At 42.9% G+C, this 23,742-nt stretch overlaps 1 protein-coding gene across 5 annotated transcripts in view; it reads left to right on the top strand.

Annotated features, from left to right (window-relative positions):
• The first annotated feature begins 594 nt into the window (after nt 1–594).
• The window catches only part of zbtb46 (zinc finger and BTB domain containing 46), a 63,737-nt gene continuing 40,589 nt past the window's right edge, over nt 595–23,742 (top strand). For 2 of the 5 annotated variants that reach the window (XM_085259817.1, XM_085259813.1), the window contains exons 1-2: nt 3,482–4,703; nt 23,404–23,627. In XM_085259817.1, coding sequence (XP_085115943.1) covers nt 4,628–4,703; nt 23,404–23,627 — 300 coding nt within the window. In that variant the 5' untranslated portion in view covers nt 3,482–4,627. Of the gene's footprint in view, nt 1,065–3,481; nt 4,704–23,403; nt 23,628–23,742 lie in introns of those variants that run through there. The other 3 variants (XM_085259815.1, XM_085259814.1, XM_085259816.1) reach the window with 3 other exon arrangements.

Here is a 23,742-nt window from a genome sequence, read left to right as displayed (position 1 = left end):
TCTTCCGTGTCTGAGAATTTTCATCTGTTCAGTCAGTCCATCTGTTGACTCTAAACCCACCGATACAGACCTGTACTTTAACGGGAAGTACACTACATTCCAATAAATGCACTGTTTGTTTTGGACTAGCACAGAACTTCTCACATATGTCCCCCCTACCTTTTGTGTTAAATGTTTGCCACCTCATAATTTTCCCCAGAACTTAAAGGCATGCAATGAGAAGAAGAAGAAAAAATCCATCATGTGTGAAAAGGAGAGCTCAGGCCGAAAGTGGAATTACCCCTGACTTTTTGCCAAAAAAGAGACACTTGCAGGCCTGAGCATCACATGTCTGTCATAGGTGTTTTCCAGTCAAACTGTGTCAAACTGCAAAAGCCACTCTTGTTTTTGTTTTGTTTTGTTTTTGACTGATCGGTGTTTTCTTGTTGTTGCCACAAGAGGGGGTAAGTTACAATAATCCCCCGGTCACTACTGAGCCCTATGGCAACAGACGCACAAGCTAGAAGACCCACGGGGGCTCATCACAGCCCCACTGCTTACATCATAACGCATATTATTATTACTATTATTACTACTATTATTATTATCATCATTTCGGAATCCGTTTCGGAATCATTTCACATTAAATGGATATAGGCTACACACAGTGCATTCACGCTGTCTCATTTCCTGACTGTCCAGAGAGACAGCGAGAGGAGATACGGGGACACGGAGAGAGAGAGAGAGAGAGTGTGTGTAGGGTTAGAACTGAGAGAAGGGGAGAGAGAGCGAGAGAGAGGGAGAGAGATAGACATGCACAGAAGAGGAGGAGGAGGGGGAGGCTCCTGATACCAAGACACGGAAAAGCAGGGGAGGGAAAGAGAGAAAGAAAAAGGGGCTGGTGGAGGAAGAGGAGCGGGGAGTTGGAGAAAACGGGGAATAAGACTTACAGAGAGCATACAGAGGAGAGGAAGGAGAGTACCTAGTGCTTTGGACATCCCCTCCTTTCTTCTCTTAGGCTGTCACACCAGATTGGACTCCGAAGGACCGACACCACGTCCACCCCAGACCCCATGGGGTAACAGGTATGTCTGACTTCCTTATATTACTAGTAGCCCTTTAAAAAAAATACAGCGTTCAGCCTCTCTCCCTTTGGTAACAGGTTTAAGATTTCATTGAGACGCGGCGGATATCGCAATATTTCCATGGCTTCAGGCTCTATCTTACCAACAATTAGTTTTCTGCCTCACGGAGCCATCGCGTCTACAGCTGATAGTTGGTGGGCGCACAGGTTGGAGACATGACACAATGCAACTCTTCACAAATCGTGGCGCTATAGTAGTTGGCCATCGGAAAAGCTACTGTATGAAGGCCTGTCTGTCTGTTTTTTATTTCTTTCTGTTTTTTTCTCTCTCTCAGTGCTTTTTAGTCTAGTCCGTCGGCATCATGTTAGCCACGCAGAGTGCATTTTGACAGCGATATACCCGACCGAGTGAGCAGGCAACAGTCTGAAAGTACGCCTACCTGTTCCATACGTGACAGCCAGCTGTCTATTGCGCTTGTTGATATTTGGAGAAGCTGTAATTTGTTGAATGGATACGCATATTAAAGCCATATTCCACACATTAGGCGGCGAATTATTAAACAGATAGACCAAAAAAATCTATTCCTGTCCACTTTGCTGTGTTTTTCCACATGTGTTTGAATATACTACCAAACTGCTTCAAATCCAAATGAATATTACTAGTATAAATGGGTAGTAAAATATACTTTTTTCATTGTTAGCGCGCAGGAAGAAAATGCAGTTTCCAGTTTGCGTAATTTACGACTGGTTTTGAATAAAAACCATGCACCACTTAGTCAAACGTGTCCTTTTGACTTTTCGAAAAAGCCCATCTTTTAGGTTAGGCAGGTGTATGTGACACTTGCCGACACATACGTAATTTTTCTCTTGGGGTTCGTGTCAGCTCCTCGAGTTTGACGAAACCACCGGATCCTGCTGAAATTTTTTACAAAGTTTTGAAAAGCATGACACGATATCGCCACACTGATTGGGGTGTGGGAGGATTGTGAAGCGCACACGCCGTACCAGAAAATACGAGTGATGCTCCGTACAGCCGTCTGGAGGGGATTCAAAATGAAAGCGCTCTGAGTCTGGAAGACAAGGGCTTAAACCCTCCTCCTTCTCCCCTCGATTAACCTCCGTTTGGGGGATTTCTCCAGCTGGAAATTTCTGCTGCGTCAACACCCAACCCTAGAGTACCAGACAAGACAGAGGGGGGATTTTGTTTGCAGATGGTGCTCTTGGGTATTTTTTTTCTTCTTCTTTTCTTTTTTGTAATTGTTGAGGTACAGCTGATCATCATCTGATCCGCGTTGAGAGTTGAAAAGAGAGTGGCGTCAAGTGTTTTCTGTTTATTAAAGCTGAAGCGTCTCTCCCGCTCGGTCTGTCTCCAGCGCTGTGGGTACAGTGTATGTCTGCTGTCTGTGTCTGCCCTCTCAAACCGGTCAGTTCCGTCTTCCTCCATTTTCTACCATGCTTACCATGTGAGAGGGGAACAACCCCACTTCATTCACGCTCTGTAAAGAAAACGGCGGTGGGCCCCAGCTGTTGTGCATCCCCTGCACAGCCAGGTGAGCGCTCAGCAAAGAGATCTATGCATTGCTCTAATCACTGTCCATTATCACAGGGGATTTCAAACTTTAATATAACATAGGACAAACTTAGACTGACGCTGGGATTTATTCCTCATGAGATTATTTTAATTGTTTCATCTTGTTATGTATAACCTACATCAGTTAAAGCCTGTTTTTCAGAATAGGCAGAAGCAAAGTTACAAGTTACAAAAGTCAGCGAGAGAAGGCTGAGAAGACATACTTGGGCTTTTTTGTGCTAACACAAATCAAACAAAAACACTGCAGATTTAAATCGTGCCCTTTTGGCTTATAGCTTTGTAATGCCAGTTAGATCTAGGTCTTTTCCTCTGTTTGACATCATCTAACTGGATCTCTGGGATTAAGAGACCATCAAGCCATTTTTCCAAATTGTCTTAGGCCTCTCTCTGGATTTGTCTGGTTATTTTGTCCTTCCTACTACTCAGTTAAGAGTTGGCGCTTGATATGATAAATCCTCCAAAGTCTTTTATTCAGTAATTCAATTACTGTAGGCTTGTCTGTGTGTGTGTTTGTGTGTTTGCATGCATGCCATGCACATTTTGCAAAGTCCTCATGAGGAGTTGAAAGCCTAATTATCTTCTTTTAATGCCTACAATCCTCAGCTGTTCTGGCATTCAAACACATTTCAATATGCCATCCATACTGTCACCTTAGCTTCTTCCACAATCCTGTCTGTGGGTCCTGACATGACATCCCAGTGGGGCTGCTTCCCTAAAGTGGGGTTGTGTAGTATCATTATTGAGAACAGTGAATGTCAGTGTTTCTGTGTGTGTGTGTGTGTGTGTGTGTGTGTGTGTGTGTGTGTGTGTGTCTGCACCTCCATCTGTGTGTTCCACGGGGAGAATATAATACAGACCAAGACAACAGTTACAAGGATGAGTGGAGGAGGAGTGTAGGCGAGATCGGCCGAAAGATGGAAAAAATATTAGCTGCGCGTGTTCTTGTGGGACTGCAAAGCAGGATTTGAAGCACTTTACACTTGTGCATTCTCTCATGAATGGACCTTTTGAAGTTGATTAAACAAGATTAAGTGCATCAGCATGACTTTTCTGTCTTTTTCTCGGTTGAAACCAAAGTTTCCCATCGTGTTTGCTGGAGGCTGGCGGAGGTTGTTGCACTGAATAATATCCACACGCCGCAGCAGATTTTGGACATCTGTGGGAAACGGTGAGGGTGTGGCTGTGTGTGAATAGAGGGTGAGAAAATGAGAAGGAGGGCTCTTGGTTTGGGTGGTGGTCAGGTATGAAGCTCAAAACTATGGCCTCTTCATTGTGTGTGTGTGTGTGTGTATGAATGCAAGCCTGTAGCTGTGTAGGTGGTGCTCAGGTTGTGGGCTGAACTGTGTGGTAGCGAGTTGGTCGACTTCAGCTACGCAGACCCTGGGGATGTAGTGTACTACACCCTCACAACATCAAGCGTGTGTTCATATAAACAGTGTGGCAATACTCTAAACAGTAAGTTTATCTAATTTACAATACATTTTCCCAAAAGATAGAAGGATCAGTGCTCCACAAAGACACATTTGTCCCTGTTAACAACCTTGTACTTGATTCATCTCCCTGTCTCTATCTCTCCCTGCCAGTTTTCTCAACCCGATTGCCTCTCAGAGCTTACTTGTTAATGGGAACACCTGTTTGGTTAATTCACTGCAAAATGAACCACTTACTCTGGCATGTACATGTCTTACATGACACAACACATCTCTCTGGAGTTTTGTGACAACTCTGTTTCCTACCTGTTACATCGTGGATATTATAATTCTCACATCTATTTCATTTTTAGACAGTTTGGCACATATTAACCCCCCCACCTGCCCCTACCCATATCTCTACCAGTTCCATCCCCCCATTTCGTAATAGCTCCCGAGGCCCTTTAGCTTAACTGGTTCTATAGCTCATTGTGCAGGGATGAATACAGGTGTTCCTTATCCCCATAGGGTTACACGGATGCTGTGGGGGATGTGTGTGCGTCCATGTATTTGTGTGTAACAGCTGGCTTCCCTTTCTACTCATTTGACATACTCTATCTGCCCCCAGCAGAGAGAACAGGTGAGTTTAATCCATCCCCACCCCAGACCCGCACACATGTGCAGAATTACTCCCTACCTCTCACATATATCTTAATATTTCATAGCGTTGTTTGCGCTCACAGGACGTCAATGAAAATAACAATCTGTTAAGTTCCTTTCTTTCGTTACTTTGTCCCTGAATTTTAAATTAAAAGGTCGTTTCCAGTTTTTAATCTTTTTTTTTGTCTTTTACACTTCAGAAGAAAGATTGAAGTCCTGAAGGAAAATTTAAATTTGATTGCTGCTAAAAATAAATGCAAGGGAATTTTGAAAATTTTTGCTTGGGAGCTGTTGATATTGCAAAACACCTTTTTGGATCACACATTCCTGAGAAAACAGATGACGGATTTCACTTTGCGTGCTCTCACCAGGGTGTGTTTTTCTTTTATTTAGGAATGTGGAGCAGAACGGCTTTTTTTCCAGGGAGCCATCATCACACAATGCTTATCAGCTTCATGAGCAATTTTCTGGAATTGGCAACATTATCTAACAGCAGTTATCAATTGCATCAATGCGTACATTCGGGCCAGCTTGTGAAAACCGATCAGATCCTCTCCATTATTTCGTCACCGCACTTCTAATTGTTGCTTTAATATTCTGTGCGTTTTCACTTGCTCGGAAGCTGTCAAAACAAAATTGCAACAAGTGAAGTGAAGATGGCAGTTTTGCACGTCAGGTAATGCAGGCCGGTTAGATAACAAACACATATTATCTTCCAGTTAGCATTCTGTCTGTTGGTAATAAACAAACAAGAGACAAAACAGAAATTATATCTGTTTTCTTATCCCTTTAAGCTTGCTTATTTACACTACATATTTCTCCGTCTCAGGCAGTTAGCAACTGTGCCCTTCATGTTTTTTTCCATTAACGCCTTTGGTGTTAAGCTACAGATTACCCCATGTTTTAGGATATTCTGACTCAAACTTTTATATCTCTGTGGGAAGTATGAAAAAAATCAGCTTTTTAGAGTTAATCTGTCTTTTTGCATCCAAGTTATTTAAAAAAAAAGGACTGATCACAGTAATTTGCAAAAGAATGACACACAAGAACAACGTCTGCGTTATGAACCTGTGATACTGTTTCATCACTCTCTAGTAATGAGCTGACATGGGACTGATTAGCGTTGTTGTTCGCATGATTTGCTTTTGTTGACAAAAAACATATTTTATCTTACCCAGACTTTCTTACCTCTTTCTAGATGATTAAATGATTTCTGCCTCTTTTGCAAATTGTTTTACTCGTCCTTGAATATTTCCAATTGTCACTGTTTTTGGCTCAGTGTCATATGTATATATGCTGGGTAGGCCGTCCTTAATGCATAATCATTACCTGGCGTGGATGAACTGGTAAACCAGTGAGAAAATACAGTCTGCACGAGCGCGCTCGCTCAGTTGAATTATTTTATCAACAAGATAGTTGGCGTCCTCGTCTCTCCACTTTGCAGAAAGGTCACCATCTCCTTAGTCAAATTTATATAAGCCATTAGAAACTTGAAGGTTTTTGGGCTTAGAAAAACCTCTTTGTTGAGGTCTGGAGTTTGCAGACTGTTGAAAGCTTCATATAAGTACATGGTTGTTAGTTGTTATTTTCCCAGTGAAAGAGTTTGTCTTTTATACACATAGTGTGAGCATTTGATGAGAAATTGAGCGGCTTTGAGCAAATACATCTTTAGAAACAGTCAACTAGCCTCGGGCTCTGGCTGGTGAGAGATTTCCATATCAAAGCTCAGGTGAGAGAACGAGACAGGGGAGGCAGAGCGAGGAAGGAAAAGAGGGAACGTGAAGGAGAGAGAATGGAGAGGGGGGTGACTGTCTTGGAGGAGGGGTGGTGGTGGTGATGAAACAGACATTCATTCCAAAAGCGCTCTAGCCCTTGTTATTCTGTTGCTTTTTTTTGTGCAGCACAGTTTAGTCTGTGTGTGTCAGTGCTGTCTGTCTCAATCTAAACTCCTGCATAAAAAAACACACACACGCAGAAAGGAAGGTTGGCAGGACTCAAATACAAACCAGCACCTTTCTGTACTCAAATAGCACACAAAAACTGTCTCTACAACCTTATGTTGACTGGCTCTGACCGCAGAAACAGTGTGTGGAGCAGAGAATGGTTTTCTCCCACTAATACTGAATAACATCTGACCTGTAAGCTTCTGCCAATATTTGGATCTCAGTTTAATATTAGTACTGTAGCATAGAGCCATCATTTTCCCTGGAACTATTTCTCTTCTTTAGCTATAAGTATCAGACCTGACCCCATGGAATTGATGGCGACACTCTAATTAATGGATAGAGTTTTCGTTTGACGCTTTCAAAGATGTGTGTGTGCCTCCGTATGTGTGTGCGTGTTTCTGACGAACATTATTCAGCTTTGTAGAGTTTTGTAATCCAGCCATGGACTCAGGCTAGAGTGCTAAAGTGCTGCTAACAAGGCCTGTTTAACATTCTCTCCCCTGCTCAACATACAATTATTCCACTTCGCTGCCATTAACATGTACAGTAGGACTGGGCTTTTAATTGGCCTGATATGACTAATGCCAGATCAACTTGGATTTGCTAATTAGTTTTTGCTTTAAAAGTGCCATCAGGACATGAAATATTCATTGATGTGAGGTGGAGCGAGGACTGTGGGTGGTATTAGTGGGATATTAGTGGTATAGGCAGGCTGCTCGAATGTGCTGGGAGAAGAGATTGAACCTACGTTGGCCTGTTGTGGTCGGTTATTCATACTTTGGGTGAGGTGTTAGTTTTTTCGTCATAATTTCAGACACCCACACACACACACACACACAAAGAGAGACACGCACACAGATTCGTTGCGCACACCACCTCCTTTCTCAACATCACAAGGCCACCTCGTCGTCTCCAGCCTCCACCTCTTCTCTCGTTCTCTCCCGCTCTCACTTCCCCCTGTGCCCTTCTCCCCCTTCCCATTATTTCATCTCCTATTTTTTTCTTCTTGCCTTCTCATCTCACATCCTCTTCTCTCCTAACCTTTCTGCGTTCCTTCACTTTGCCCTAGCCCCCCGTCGTCCCCGCGCCCACCTCCCCTTGCTCCGTCCCAGCTGTATCAACCTGACTTTTTTCTCCAGGCCTCTTCTTCCTCATCCTCTCCCTCCACTTCCTCCTCCTTCTCCAAATTCTCCTTTTCTTTTTTTCCCCTCCCACTCCTTAATCTTCCACCTCTCCTCCTCCGTCTCTCCTCCACCACCCCCTCCTCTGCTGTAAGTGGGCCAGGTGCCTCATGTGGCCTCCCCTACTCCATTTCTCATTTTTACCCTCCCTCTACTCCTTTTCTCATTTTTACCCTTTCTCTGTTCCCTTTCTCATTTTTATCCTTCCCCTTGACCCTAGCGCATATTTATACATTCTGTTAATATGAAAAGTTGCAGGGTCCAGTTTTCTGCCAAATACACCAACAGACTTAGCTCAGATGCGGTATTACCTGTGAAGATAAGCCGTTCAACTTGCAGTAAGTTTTCTGTTAGGACTGGAGGAAGTTATTTCACTTCAGAAAGGTTTTAACAAAGCTTTTTTTTGTTGTTCCAAAACCACATCCTTTGTGTGTTTACATGTGAAATTCATAAATCAACGAAACAAGTGGACCTTTGTCATAGTGGCCGTACATTTTATGGGCTCTTCGGTGTCAGTGTAGTTCCCTTTATGAACAAAAGAGGTGAAGCCAATCCACATGGGAACAGAAGTGAGTAGGTTCACATCCCTTTTTCGGTGGCAAGGGGCAAATTTCCCCAACGGCCCTGTCACCACTCTTTCCAACACCGCATTTTCAAACATGTACGGGCACACACACACACACTAACTGAAACATGCATATGTAAGCGTCATTGTTGCTGTCTTTTTGTTCTCTTCTAGCACAGTGAGATGGCATTGAGCTTTTCACCTCTCTCTATTTTTTTTCCTCACTCTTCCTCTTTTCACTCATTGCCATTCTGTCTGCCTTTGTCTGTAGTTGGCTCTATCCCCGTGCCCTCATCTTTTTTACTCTATCTTTTTCACCCCCGCATCCCTCCCTCCCTCCTGTCTTGTATCTCACCTCCCCCCTCCTGGTTGTTTTGGTGTGTGTGCTGGTGTGTCATGAAGGGGGTGGCAGTTGATTGGTGGTTGGTGGTTTGGACAGACACCTGATACTGGCACTGGCTCACAATGTGGGAATGTGTGACTTCTTCAAAATTAGGTTTCCGTGGTGGGTGTTGTCCTTAGCGATGGTGAGCACCATGGTGAGAGTTTACACAGTGGTCCTTTTGTCCTTCCCTCGCTCATTGTGTTTCTTATGCCTTCTTCTCTTTATGAATTTACAGTTCTTTCCATTGCTGTCTGGGGGTCGGGGAGGTGGGCGGGCAAGCAGTAGTTCCAAAAGCCTGCAAGCCATGGCAGCAGTCAACAGGTGACAGTCAGCGTCACGTTCAACTTAACGCTGGCTGAGTGAAGAGACAGACAGATAAGGAGGGAGGGGGTGACAGAAAATGAGGTATCAGGACCGAAGTGAGGATTGAAGTGAAGCGTTTGTCTGATCAAGCCTCACTTTTCGTCAGTCACAGTGGACATAATGGCCTTGAGCCACTCTTCCGTCAATGCAAATGTCCTTTAAAAAGTCCCTTTTTTATAAAAAACAACAACAACAACAACAAAAAAAAACAATTACATTCCAACAAAAGAAACTTTACTTGAAACTTTACCTTAAATCCACTTCTTTTTTTTGCCAGAAGCTTTCGGAGGTATGCCATTAAAATGGAGCAGTTACTCCATGCACAGCACAGCAGCGAAACAAGGAAGACAACGAGTGTAATTGATTTTGTATCTTTGCTGATTACTCTAAGAATTTAGTCAGAAGAGGAGCTGCAGCCTTTTTGTTGAAGAGGTAGAGCCTCCATATCGATGCTATGCATTGACTAATGCCTGTGGTGATACCCTGTGTCATGTACTAAACTCTTAAGTCTTGTGGACTTAACACTAAGTGTTTAGTTCTCCAGAAGTCCACTAAGCAGTGCAGTAGATGAGAAACCTAATGAGTCTATACTGACGGTTTTCCATACTCCCTCCTTCTTCTTTTGCAGCTTGAAGGCTACTTTTTTCCACCTCCTTCCATTTCTGTTGCTTTTGTATTAGTTCCCTGTCTCTCCTCCTCTCTTTCCGTTCTCTTACATCTCCTGTCTCCCTGCCTCTTTCTTACCCTTCACTGTCTCTTTTCTGACTCCAAAATGCGAGTCTCTCTATATTTAGATACTCTTCTCCTCTCCCCTTGATTTCTCTCCCTTTATCTCACCTCCTTTTTTTTTCTGCCGTTGAAGGACAGATTTGCAAAAGCACTCCAAGATTCATCAGTGTTGTATAGCAGCTGCTTTTTGATCAGCTTGATGAGTGACAACACAGCCCCGGGCTATTATATACAAATGTGTTTTTATAAACGCTTCGCTCACTATATGTAAATCCCAGAGCTGCTCAGTAGTACAGTTAGTTTTGGGAGTGTTAGTCACGAGTGAATATTGTATGTGGAGTGCTAAGCTAATACAGTACAATGATGTGTTTTTTTTTTTTAATGTTTAGTTTTATGTGCGCTCCAGAGTGTTTGTGAATAAGATTAGCAGGGAGTAAAGTCTCGTAATATTTGCTCAGGGTGATGCAGGGTATGCCTGTTGAACCTGTGAGTACACACTTAAGCTGTCGTGGGTTTTTTTTTTTTTTTTGCTCCCCTCTTTGCGTGAGCTCATTGTAAGCTGTGGCCCAGTGTGGATTTGAGAAAGATGCCTCTGTTTGCTGTCTGACAGAGCGACAGTCTCACCAAGTTACCCTAACACACACAGACACACTTTCTGGACGCCCGCCTCGGCACCAGATAGCGACTGGCCACCAGCAGTGAGTCACCATCATTCAGTCATTCAGCTGTACATCGAAAAACCACACACTCCAACAAACAACAATTAGCTTTCAGCTGTCAGACATTTCAGACATGTAGTCCTTGAGGCCTACTATACAACGTGATTTTTTTTTCTTTTCTTTTTTTTTTTTACGTTGTCTTCCTCCTCTCCTGGTAACCCTTTGTCTCATTTCCTCCTCACTGTTCACTTGCTTTATGTGTGTATATGTGTGTGCTTGTGTCCTAGTGTGTGTTCTTGCCTGAGACCTTTGGAGCTGGTGGCTGCAGTGACTGTTTTAACAGCTCGGGAACAGCCTGCTTGTGTTCTTTGTGGTGCAGTCATGTACAGTCGTGTCTAGCTGAGTCGTGACAGGTTGCTTTTTTGCTGTGACAGGTTTTGTGTTAAGACCTATGAGAGGGTCTGGACAACCACACACACACACACAGCGAGTGGCTCGCTGGCATGGAGAGGAAGAGAGAGAGAGAGATCAGAGTAAGTGTTAAATGTGAGTTCTGAGCCAGTCCGTAGCCTTATATTGTCATCATCGCTCTGGCCACAAAGCCATTTGGTGCTTTTGAAAACAGAACTGAGATTTGCCAAAATAAGAGAAACTAGAGGAGACGAGATGAGGGGATATAAAAACAAGCCCAGGGGAGAAGAGTACAATAAATGAAAATTATGCCTTTTAAACAACTTGAGTCATCAATTTTGTAATTTTATTTCGTTTGGGCTTTATTGTGACAGGGTGGTTTGAGAGTGGACGAGAAAGTTTAAGCGGGGTGAAGATACGCAGCAAATGGCTCGGGGTAGAATCAAATCTTGGCCTCTGCAGCACATATTTTACCTGCTCAACCCAGTGAGCACCCTACTGTAGTTTTGTTTTTTAGTAGCTGCTGTAGTCCAACTCATTAATGGGTAGAAGTCAAACAGCAGAATCTCTTGCTTCTTTTATGTCGAGTTTTGGCCAAGCTTAACCTTTTGTGCAAGGAAACATACAGTGGGGCAAAAAAGTATTTAGTCAGCCACCGATTGTGCAAGTTCCTCCAGCTAAAATGATGACAGAGGTCAGTAATTTGCACCAGAGGTACACTTCAACTGTGAGAGACAGAATGTGAAAAAAAAAATCCATGAATCCACATGGTAGGATTTATAAAGAATTTATTCGTAAATCAGGGTGGAAAATAAGTATTTTGTCAATAACAAAAATACAAGTCAACACTTTGTAACATAACCTTTGTTGGCAATAACAGAGGTCAAACGTTTACTATAGGTCTTTACCAGGTTTGCACACACAGTAGCTGGTATTTTGGCCCATTCCTCCATGCAGATCTTCTCGAGAGCAGTGATGTTTTGGGGCTGTCGCCGAGCAACACGGACTTTCAACTCCCGCCACAGATTTTCTATGGGGTTGAGGTCTGGAGACTGGCTAGGCCACTCCAGGACTTTCAAATGCTTCTTACGGAGCCACTCCTTTGTTGCCCGGGCGGTGTGTTTTGGATCATTGTCATGTTGGAAGACCCAGCCTCGTTTCATCTTCAAAGTTCTCACTGATGGAAGGAGGTTTTGGCTCAAAATCTCACGATACATGGCCCCATTCATTCTGTCCTTAACACGGATCAGTTGTCCTGTCCCCTTGGCAGAAAAACAGCCCCATAGCATGATGTTTCCACCCCCATGCTTCACAGTAGGTATGGTGTTCTTGGGATGCAACTCAGTATTCTTCTTCCTCCAAACACGACGAGTTGAGTTTATACCAAAAAGTTCTACTTTGGTTTCATCTGACCACATGACATTCTCCCAATCCTCTGCTGTATCATCCATGTGCTCTCTGGCAAACTTCAGACGGGCCTGGACATGCACTGGCTTCAGCAGCGGAACACGTCTGGCACTGCGGGATTTGATTCCCTGCCGTTGTAGTGTGTTACTGATGGTGACCTTTGTTACTTTGGTCCCAGCTCTCTGCAGGTCATTCACCAGGTCCCCCCGTGTGGTTCTGGGATCTTTGCTCACCGTTCTCATGATCATTTTGACCCCACGGGATGAGATCTTGCGTGGAGCCCCAGATCGAGGGAGATTATCAGTGGTCTTGTATGTCTTCCATTTTCTGATGATTGCTCCCACAGTTGATTTTTTCACACCAAGCTGCTTGCCTATTGTAGATTCACTCTTCCCAGTCTGGTGCAGGTCTACAATACTTTTCCTGGTGTCCTTCGAAAGCTCTTTGGTCTTGGCCATGGCGGAGTTTGGAGTCTGACTGTTTGAGGCTGTGGACAGGTGTCTTTCATACAGATGATGAGTTCAAACAGGTGCCATTCATACAGGTAACGAGTGGGGGACAGAAAAGCTTCTTACAGAAGACGTTACAGGTCTGTGAGAGCCAGAGATTTTCCTTGTTTGAGGTGACCAAATACTTATTTTCCACCCTAATTTACGAATAAATTCTTTACAAATCCTACCATGTGGATTCATGGATTTTTTTTTCACATTCTGTCTCTCACAGTTGAAGTGTACCTCTGGTGCAAATTACTGACCTCTGTCATCATTTTAGGTGGGGGAACTTGCACAATCGGTGGCTGACTAAATACTTTTTTGCCCCACTGTATATGGGAACTTGATGCGCAACATATCACTGAAATGAACAAGTCACAAAAGTTAAAGAAAGTCCAATAATAATATCATTCAATAACTCTCTATAGTTGGATTTTTGAAGTTTAAAGTATTTCACCGAGTGCCCTAGAAAGGGTTAACGCTACGGCACCCAGCACCACTTTTGTTATTCTTTTTCTATGTTTGATGTGGAAGTACAGTACTTAACTCCCTGCGCAGAGTCTAGGTTGGATGATATGTTAAATGTTTCCAACTGGGTGGGTGCTGTCAGTTCAAAAACTGGTGACTGCCAATATATTCACAAAGGTGTGAATGTGGTGTGTGTGTGTGTGTGTGTGTGTGTGTGTGTGTGTGTGCGTGTGCAGGGAACCCCTACACCCATATGCACTTGCTTGTTGTAATCAAAGCAAAATCTCCTCTCAGATATTTGTTTGGTTTTAAACTGGACAAAACCAGTAAGCTTTGGGGGTCCAAGTGGAAGCTATAAGATGTTAGGAATCTTTGTACACTTTAACTATACAACCTTATATGTTATTCAATGATCAATATCTCCAACCAGTAACGTGCGGCAGTTGTTGCTTCTGTTAGCTCACATGCTTGTCTGACATGAGAACAGAGACTTTCACACCGGTTCTTTGTTCTGCAGTACTTAACATCAACTATACAATGCCAGGTCTCCGCTGCACTAGATTTGCCATTCAGAATCTCGCTTTCAATCTGTCAGCGTCTGTGTACAACTGCAGCTCGACACAACAAAAAGGAGACACTGCGCAGCTATTCAGCAGTTGCATTTTACAAGTTTGGTATGTACCAAGAGGCAGGCGGCTAGATCGGCAGAATAAAGAGACAAAAGCATAAACAACAAATATCAAGTCTCAAAAAAAGCACCCAACACTAACAGAGCCCTAAATTCAAAGTCATAAAGGGTCTTTGGGATGAGCTTAACCTTCAACAGGGAGTGGTAGTGTCGTGATGGTCGCAAATCATTTGTTTGCAGGGAACAAATCTCCAAAAAGAATTATACATTCACTACATTCATCTTACTGCACAAGCAACTCGTTGTTTTTCTTCCACTTCTCTGTCAAACATAAAATCAAATCAGCGTCACTCACCACCTATGGCCAATGACAGCCAATGATGCATGTAAGGGCATGCTGTAAGCTAGCATATGATTGGCTAAGAATTAAACCTGGGACTAAGAGGATAAGCTTACAATGAATAAACAGGGGCTGAGAGCTGGGAAATGCCAGAAGTGTAGGACTGATGGAGTTGGTGAGTTAGTAGGTGAATGAGAGCCTCAGATAGGCTACCTCTTGGTCACGACAGAGTGAGGGACACATGCTGGAAATAACCACTGCAGTATACCGTATACTGACGCAGTGACAGGAGTGAGTTGGTGACTGAACCACAGCAAATATTTAACAATGCCCCCCTCACAAAAAAAGTGAAATTTCTCCCATCACCAGTAACTGACCTTACAAATTCTCTTTTACCAAATGGAAGTAAATCCCTGCAGCTCGTTCCCAAAATCATGTGGAAAGCCATTTCAGTAAAGCGGAGACTGAGGTGTTCACTAAGAACTATTAATGTTACATGTGTTGTGATCTGGCATCCACATATTTATGCAGTTATGCAGTACAGTTGGCCAAAGTTTAACTTGAAAGTCTGTTAGCAAAAGCTGTCTTCAAGTTTTCGTCTGCATAATTTTCTTTTTCTTTTTTTTTGCTTCAGCTTGTGTTCCTTCCCCTGTATGACACACATGTAGAGATTTTGCAGTGATGGGTGTAAAGTAATTTTTTTCAATAGGACTGAAAATACAGAAATAACCTTGGTGTTTATAAAGAAAGAGGGAGAATTTATCTGTTCCAGCAGTCCAGATAATCTACTACTCTCCCTCATGAGGAAGGTAAAAGACACGATGCATTTGTGATCCATCAGAATGGATCACAAATGGGGCTGTTTTTCTGGAATCTTTTCTTAAATAAAGATTTCAAGAAGCCATGGACTAATCCTGCTATTAGACAATGCCAAACGCTAAAACCTGCACGTCCCATAAATTTCCTCAGACTATCAGGGGTTTGTGAATCAGCAGATGAGTCTCTGAACTATTCCAGTCATGAAACTTGGGTTTCACACCAACAGACCACATAAGGTGATGTGATCATTCTCACAAGTGACCTTCCCCCACCACCCCACCCCCATCTCTAATGCCACACTTACACCACTTGTCTCCACCCACCTAAAAAACCATAAACGAACACTTCCTGTTGGTGATTTCACTTCCACGTACACCGCAAACGTTTTTCACAAACCAGTAGCCTTTTCCCGTCTTTACCTGCACATGCATTGCAGGTGATTGTGGAAGATTCTAGCACTGGCTGTTAGATATTTGAATGAAACCTGCTCATTTGCAGCAATTTATTTATCAGGGTGCTCCCTCTGTCTGGCTAGTCCCGGTCCCCTTTCTGTTGATGACGGCGTGTATGGAAGAAACGACGCACTGTCTGGAGATCTGCTCTCATCCTCTCACGCGCTTCATATCCTCCCTTTCCTTTTTGTCTATCCTTGCTTCCTTTATTTCCAGCTCTCGCTTGTTTCTCCCTGTCCTCTCACCTTTCCTCCCTCCGGTATAGCCCTCTTTCGTTGTATTACAGTCCATGGCTGCTGCCTCCACCCCCCCAACCCCCCAAGCCTTGCGCTTCTCCCTCCCACTCCCCCCCCCCCCCCCCCCTTTCATTTTGGGTTCTCCGACAGTGGTAATGAGATGTTTCATTATTTGCATTTCACAGCTTTTAATAGAGGGAGAATTTAGGCTAAGCCCCGGGTCGTCAGTCAGGGAGTTACCATGGGAGACATAGCAGGCTTAGGGGCCTAGAGAGAAAGATAGCCCAGAAACTACATTCACTCACACACACACACACACACACACACATCTTGGAGTGTGAAGGAGGAAGACACAGGAAAAAGACAACAGAGAGATGGTCACATGGATCTTCTCACCCTTTTTTTAAAACTCTAAAATAATAAGTAGTGTCACAGGTTGCAAGGCATTTAAGGTGAAGCTGAAACCCAGCCAGGGTATTTAAGGTAAAGCACATCAACACCAGTGTGTTTGAGTCACACCTCTTTCCCGGTCACTCCGGGATGATCCCAGTCCATCCTTACTATGAGCGAATTTCCATTAGATCACTCTAGGCTTAACACCTGCCTGGCTGAAGGTGAGAATGCATGGTGCCGGAAAACGTCTGGAGCTGCTTAACCGTATAGATCAGTGGGACGGAATGATGGGAGGGTTGTAGAGGCTGATCTTTTTGGATGTGCAAAAAAAACCCCAAAACAATAAGAAGAAATACAGGTAACTGCATGAAAGTCTTCAGGTGAAAATAAGGGAGGTGCGGGTATTGTTTTTGGTCAGTGTGTGCAAGGTGTGACCAAGGATGGAAAAGCAAGGGATGAAGGGAGTTTTGCTAAGTCTCCCTAAGCCTCCCGGATCCTCTTTGGTCCCTCTCCACATGACATGGCTATCCTTCTTTGAGTCAATCTCTTCCTCCACCTTGGCTCCTTGGATGCCGGCCAGTGAAACAGAGAGTGGGCAGAGAAAGGGAGAGTGAGGTAGAGGTGCAAAATGTGGCATGATTAGAGCTGGTGGGGAAGGTGGAGAAAATAAAGGTGGACAGATGGAGGGCGTGTGATAAAAGAAACAAGGGGAGAAGGGGAGAAAACACAGAAAACCTACAGGGAGATTTAAAGAAGTCAGAAACGGAGATAAAATGACAGACAAGAGATTAGCAATAGTTTTTTTTCAACTGACAATAAAGGAAAAAGCAGCTAAGAACAAGCCAGCTAATAGCTTTGTTGTTTTATTTATTTTTTTTCTAATTGCTTGCATGCCTGCCTGGGCCTGGCTCTGTGTCATATGCATGTGTTTGAGTATGTGTGTGTTATTTTTGTTCGTGCCCGCCTTGTTGATGGACTGCCACCCTGGCTTGTCCCGGAAGGCTGCCAGCTCCGTCGGATTGGGGATTAACCCCGGGATAATGGCCTTGATGCCCAGTTGAGTGGAAGCAAAGCTGTTTAAAAAATATTGGCTGCCTGAGTCACTCTCCCCTCTCTTCCTGTCTCCCCCTCTTTCTATCTTCTCTCTCCATCGTTCTAGCCTTGGCGTTTCTGTGATTCTCTGCTCTAGCTCTTTTTTTTCTCTGTTTTTCAGTGGTCTTTATCTCTTCCATTCTCATCTCTCCAGCTCTACGTTTTTTTCCCTCTGTCTCCCTTTTGACTCTTCACCTTGCTCCGTTTTCGCGTAACCTCGTCCCGCATTCAACGCGACCTCTTGTAGGACCCTGATTTGTAAAGTGTTCGGCGAACATCGATAACACTCATCACACATTCAGTTTTACATTGAAAATAATAAACCTTGAAATTCAATAGAACTTTTTTTGTTTTGTTTTTTAAGTAGTGGAAGCAGTAGATTTGAAACTAGAAAGTAACAGCTGCCCTGTGCCACATGTGTATGTAAGAACAGTGCCTCTATTGTTCAGCCGAATATCATTTTAATTCCCTTTATGCATGTTCTAATTTGTTCCAGTACTTTTCTCTCATTACGCAGAAAAAAAGAGTCCACTCACATTCAAATAAACAAATTCTTACTTCCTCTTATTTTTGTCGGTATTAGTGTCAAAAAGCCACGTAATATAAACAACTTAGTTTTATTCTACTTTGTTTGAAAGGTTAACACAGCACATAATCATTCAGTTCAGACCTGCCACCTCGGTTCCTTTTTCCACAGAAACTGCCTGCTCTGATATGATAGGGTGATGGTGCAAGTCAGTACTAGAAAATATGCAAAAAGGAGCGTGTTGCCTTTTTAGCTTAACTGATAAAATTCTGTAGCTCAGGCATGAAGCCGGGGTGGTTGACAGCATAAATGCCAGCTCTTGGCTACCGAGTCCCGCTTTGATATTCCTCTGCCTACCTCCTTATATTCATTCACTTCTTCAATCTCTGGCCAGTTTCTATTGCATCCTCCCCTGCTGATTGTCAAAGACAGCGCCAAGATAATGATAGGGATGTTAAATGGGGGGAATTCAGTGTAATAAGGCCTGCTTTTGTTTATGAATTAAATGAATTGATCTTGTATTAGTAAAGATAAGAGATCTATTGCAGCACTGTGCCCTTTGGCATGTATTCTGTAATCCGTGCTGTGCTATGTTCATTATTTTGAACATAAGTCTAATATTCGATCTCGTTTAGCTGCCGTTGGTCTCCATAGACTCTTGAAAGAAATATCTGAAACAACAATGTAAATGCAAAACACAGAAAAGTGGTGTAAATGAACCAAACAAATTTTATACGCGCAAAAACAAGTTCACGCTGTACTTTAAATGTTTTTAAAATGTTTTCACTCTCATGATTTGATCAGTTTGTGTTTTTTTCTCTTGATTTATTAATGGCTTTATTTATTTATGTGGCCACTCAAAATGGGGGCTGTGTGAACTCTGTGTTCACTCGGTTTGACATGTCGAACTCATTTTATCAAATAATGAGCTGAATTGTTACATTTGTCGAGCAGAAGGCCACAATTTGAATTTGGAGTGATTAGCTGAGGGTGGCGGTTTTGCGAGCAGCACATTGGCCACTTAATGATAATTTGCCCTGACCAACTGGAAATCCTTTAATTCAAAATAAATACAACTGCAAACTGCCCAGATACTGCTAACATGCACATGAAGGAATTTTAAAGCCAGTTAATCTGTGTACCTGCTGACAGGAATGTTAATGACGGCTGAATCAACAAACACCAAAAGTAAAAGTGTGCTTTTGAGCGAGTTGTATTTGCTAAAATATGTCGTGCAATCCCATATTATCACCCTGTGCGAAGATGTTGCACATGTTGTAACTTCTTCATCCAGAGTGATGTGCGAATCCCTCGTGGAATCTCAGCGTTGGCCTGCCGTGAAAGCTCTGTGTTAAACCCTAGTACAAACAAAGTATCGCTCTGCCTTTGATCCACAAGGACCTTGCGCTCCGTCTCCCCTCGGTCCTGTGCGGTCAAGGAGGCAGAGAAGTGGCTCAGAGGGACAGGCTGCATTAAGAGAAACAGAAGAAGGAGGAAGCCCCATTCTCTCACTCCATCACACGTCTCATCTCTTTAGTCGTCTGGCTGGGGCCTAAAGTGACTTTGCCGTGATGTGACCAGGACAAACCGGTGTGATGCCATGACGGCTCTGCTAAGCGTGTGAACGTGGGTGTTTTTAGTTCTTGCATGTGTATTGTGTATTTAGGGGCAGGGACTGAATGTGTGTGCGTGTTTTGAGGGGAACGGTGCTTTTGATTTTGTATGTGCGCGCGCGCGCGTGTGTGTGTGTGAAGAAAGGAGGGGTTAAGGAGGACAGTCACTTTTGATTTGGCCTCAGAAGGGTGACAGGGACTTGGAGCTCCAGTGGCATGCTTTACTGAAACAATCTTCTCTGACCTCAAACAGGCGCACACACAGACTGTCAGCCTGCCTCCTGATGACTTGTTCCTTGCTTCTTTTTCATTATTTATTTTTCACTTTTGCAGTGAAATTTCATAGAAGGATGAAAAGCTTTTTCTTCCTGCTGTGTGACAAACATTAAAGCCTGAAAGCAGGCTTTAGTTTCTGTAGCCTTGGTGAGACTGCTAATGCTTTGGATGAGACGCAAAAGTCTCTGGCTCGCTCTCTGTATGGCTGATTGTTTGACAAGTTCATTTTACCTTGCCTTCCATTCTTGCATCAGATATATACAGTATATTTGAAAAAAGTAATGATTTAATATAACTGCAGGCTGTACTCATATTGTAGAAGGGATGGGTTTTGGTCTTGGTGATTCTGGGGTAAAAAGGCGGAGACCTTTAAGGAAGAGAGAAGCTACTATGAACACGATGTTTATGTGTAGCTCAGGATTGGTTCCTCTGGAAAAGGAGTCTTTGACTGGAGGGATTTGGACATGCTGAAATTAAACAAGCCAATTAGGCAAGCAAAGAGTTTAGAGGTCAAAGCGCTCTCCATTAAAGCTGCTTTTCTCTACCTAACGACTAACTCAGTATGTCTCGAGTCTGTTGAGGCAATAAATCTGATTATACCTCTCCCTTTCTTTCTCTTTTGCTCTCAGTCACTGCTGTTTGGGGTTTTTTCTTGTTTTACACTCCACTGGTTGCTGCTTTTGGTAAATCTAAGGCATCATTTAACATGTTTTGGGGTGCAATTCTAGCTGCGCGCTCACATTACGTTCAACCAAACTCAATGACACCTTTTTTGTACCTGGTCTATTGTATCAGAGCACTACCACAGGGCCATTATCATTAGATCTATGGACACCCATCACAGCAGAATATGAAAAGTCGCAACTATACGCTGATAAGGATTGTAAGCTGTATTTAAAATAAGTCAGATCAAATTACAATCACATTTTTTTCCCCCTCATCTCGTGGTGCGTAGCACTGATGCACGATATCTGTGTCAGACGTTTCTGACTTCTCTCAGTTATAGATGTGCAATGAATTTTGTTACAAACTGATTCCTGCACAGGCTGTAACTAATGGTTGTTTTCATCACCTGCTAATCTGCCGGCTTTTTCAACTTAGACGTTAATCCCTCTCTCTACACACCATTAAATAATAATGAACATTCCTATAGTGCAATTTTAGAAAGTCCAAGGTGATTCTTAAGATGTCCTTTGTCCAACTTTGATTTTAAAACCCAAAGAAATTTTGGTTAGTGTGACAAAGAAACACAATTTTTTTTAATTTCTTTTCCTTTTTTTCATGTTACTCATTCAGTCATCTTTGTAACACAGACGGAAACAGAGAGCTGGCTGATCCTAAATGTGTGAGCGAAGACATTATTGCTCCACCTAATGACTTGCTATAGCTGACTTCCTCTAAACTACCAACAAATCTATGTCTGAAATCGTGCTGACCGCTGCTGAACGGTGTGTGTGTGTGTGCTGTACAGTGACCCTTTATTTCTCCATCCATGTTGGTTGGGAGAAAAAAACGCCAGGCACAGAAACCACAGGAAGATATCTCAGTGAATAAATGACTCCTTTTGTGTTTTATCTGGCTCTGAGAGCAAGTCTATCTTATAGACTTGTCTATACAATTGGATGTGCCAGTGGCCCTGAGAGAAGAAGAGCAGAGGGATGAGGAGCAGAACAGCTATGTCTTTAAAGCTGCTCGGTTTGTCCTCAGAGGTGAGAGGTGAAGACTCTCAATACCTCTATCAGAGCAATGCAGAAAGGAAAAAATATTTCAAGGTTAAACTGCCAATAGATTTTTTCTGAGAAATGTGTGAGCTGGTGGATAAAAGCATTGCGTCAAAACGTACCTTTTGAGACTTTGAGGGACACTGTTATTCTACCTTCACATCCAACTTTCCTCCTCCTCGCAGTTTTTTTTTCTCTCTGACGAACACCAATCACAGCGAAAGGTTTTGAGCGTGCTTTGCATTGATTGTTTTTTTTTTCTACTTGTGCAAGGCAGGCTTCACTAGTTGTCACCATCACTCCATCCACTTGTCCACTGCTGTTCATAGGAGGTGTGTTTGTCCAAGTGGACGTGGGAGACACTGTGGATTTATCTGATCTTACAAGCCATCAGGTTGAGCAGAGCTTTGCTAAACATGACCTGAAGTGTGCCGGCCCCCGAGCAAACGCTGCTGTCACCTTGGCCAACCCGAGCTGTCATCTCTTAGAATGGCCCATGAGAGTTGACAGCTGTGGCGTTCCCAAAACAAATCACTGCTGCGTTTGGTAACACTCTGCGTCCCCACGATTTAGCCCTCACCGAGACAAGAGCAGGAGCGGCGGCTGCTAATGCTCTGGCTAATGTACTGCCTGCATGTGTGGGTCTTCTTCTTCCTCTCTCTCCCTCTCTCTCCCTCTCTCTGTGTGCATGTACATGTTTGTATTTGAAAAATCTTAATGTGGTTTCTCTTTGTTTTCCTGCCACCTTATTCCCTGGTTCAACATAACGATGTTCACGTCTCCCTTTGTCTCCTTCTTCACTCCCCTCGCTATGGCCTTTTCCTGCAGCGCTTCTCCAGTGTTTGAGCTCACAGTACATCTTATGTGTCACCTAACCTGTGCACAGCAGGCTATACTGTTTCATCTACATTCAAAGGAAAAAAATGATAAAAAAAAAAAACAAAACAAAAAGACAAATCAGAAATTGTTATTTGTGTGGCTAAAAGTAGAATCTCTCTTATGAGATAAGAGATTGTAAACATTCAAGTCGTGAGCTTTTTTATGGGATTTAATTTGCAAGAATAACAATAAAATATGACAGTCTTCCGGTTGTACCACCATGAAAGTTAGATCTTTGTTCCCTGACAGTCAAGCCACTCCACAATTTGTCATTAAGGGTCCTTTCTTTGTAGTTTAAAAAAAAAAAAAAAAAAACCCTCAGTGTTCGCAAACCTTGACTGAACCGTGCAAGATCACAAACACTGAGGTGAAGGTTCAAGAGTGGATTTCTGTCTTAACTAGACAGCTGATTGAATATTCATAGTCAAAGGGAAACGAGAAAAAAAATAAAAATAAAACAAATAGGAACCGAGGCTGTGTTTATTGATATATGTAATGGTGAAGTGGTCCGTACTAAATGAGTCTGTTTGCTCCCTCAACAACTGTTTTGTGAAAGTGTTACACTTTTTAACTGACATTTTTAATGAGCTTACACATGCTCTCTCTCTCTCACACACAAACTCACACACACACACACACACACACACACACACACACACACACACTCGCAGCCACACACACTCCCACACACACATAAATGTACCTGTCAGACACGGTTTAAACACAGAGAATTTTGACTATTTGTTACTGGGCTGTTTTTAGACATCAAACTACGGCATTTGAGATGTGGTTTCCATTGATGTCAGGTTTTTTTGTTTTTTTTATGTCACAGTCATTACTGATATATCCTTACCCTGGCTCATCTATAAAAGAGTGGTTCAGTTAAATTCAATTTTTTTTCTCCCCTCGTTACATGAAAATTAAATAAGGTTTGCAAAAGTGGATTAGATTCTATTGCTGCTATATATACATATTTATCTATTTCTCTGCATTGCAGAAACCAGATGTCCGTACTGTACATTTGAAATGGTACACTTAAAATATTTTGATATGTTTTGCAGATTTAGTTGACTGATTACACGTCGTCTTTAATTTTCCAGCAGATGTTTGGAGGAGAGGCTTTTGTTCAACTACACAGATGAACAACAGGAAGGAGGACATGGAGATCTCGTCTCACTACCGTCAGCTCCTCAGAGAGCTCAATGAGCAGAGGCAGCATGGCATCCTTTGCGATGCCTGTGTCATTGTGGACGGAAAGATCTTCAAAGCTCATAAGAATGTCCTCCTGGGATCGTCACGCTACTTTAAGACTCTTTACTGCCAGGTAAGAGACCTCGTTGGGGCAAAAAAATGATCTTTTACAGATATTTTTCCTTTATAGCATGAGGTAAATATTTTTTTTAAACCACTGCTGTTAATACTCCTTCTTATAACCCTCC

The sequence above is a fragment of the Mchenga conophoros genome, linkage group LG20 (genome assembly GCF_057382185.1).
Source record: "Mchenga conophoros isolate Kocher_MC1m ecotype Shallow Benthic linkage group LG20, M_conophoros_male_GT1.1, whole genome shotgun sequence".
NCBI classification, from domain to species: Eukaryota; Metazoa; Chordata; class Actinopteri; order Cichliformes; family Cichlidae; genus Mchenga; species Mchenga conophoros.
Note: the sequence above shows the minus strand (reverse complement) of the source record. Positions and strands in the feature narration are given on the sequence as shown.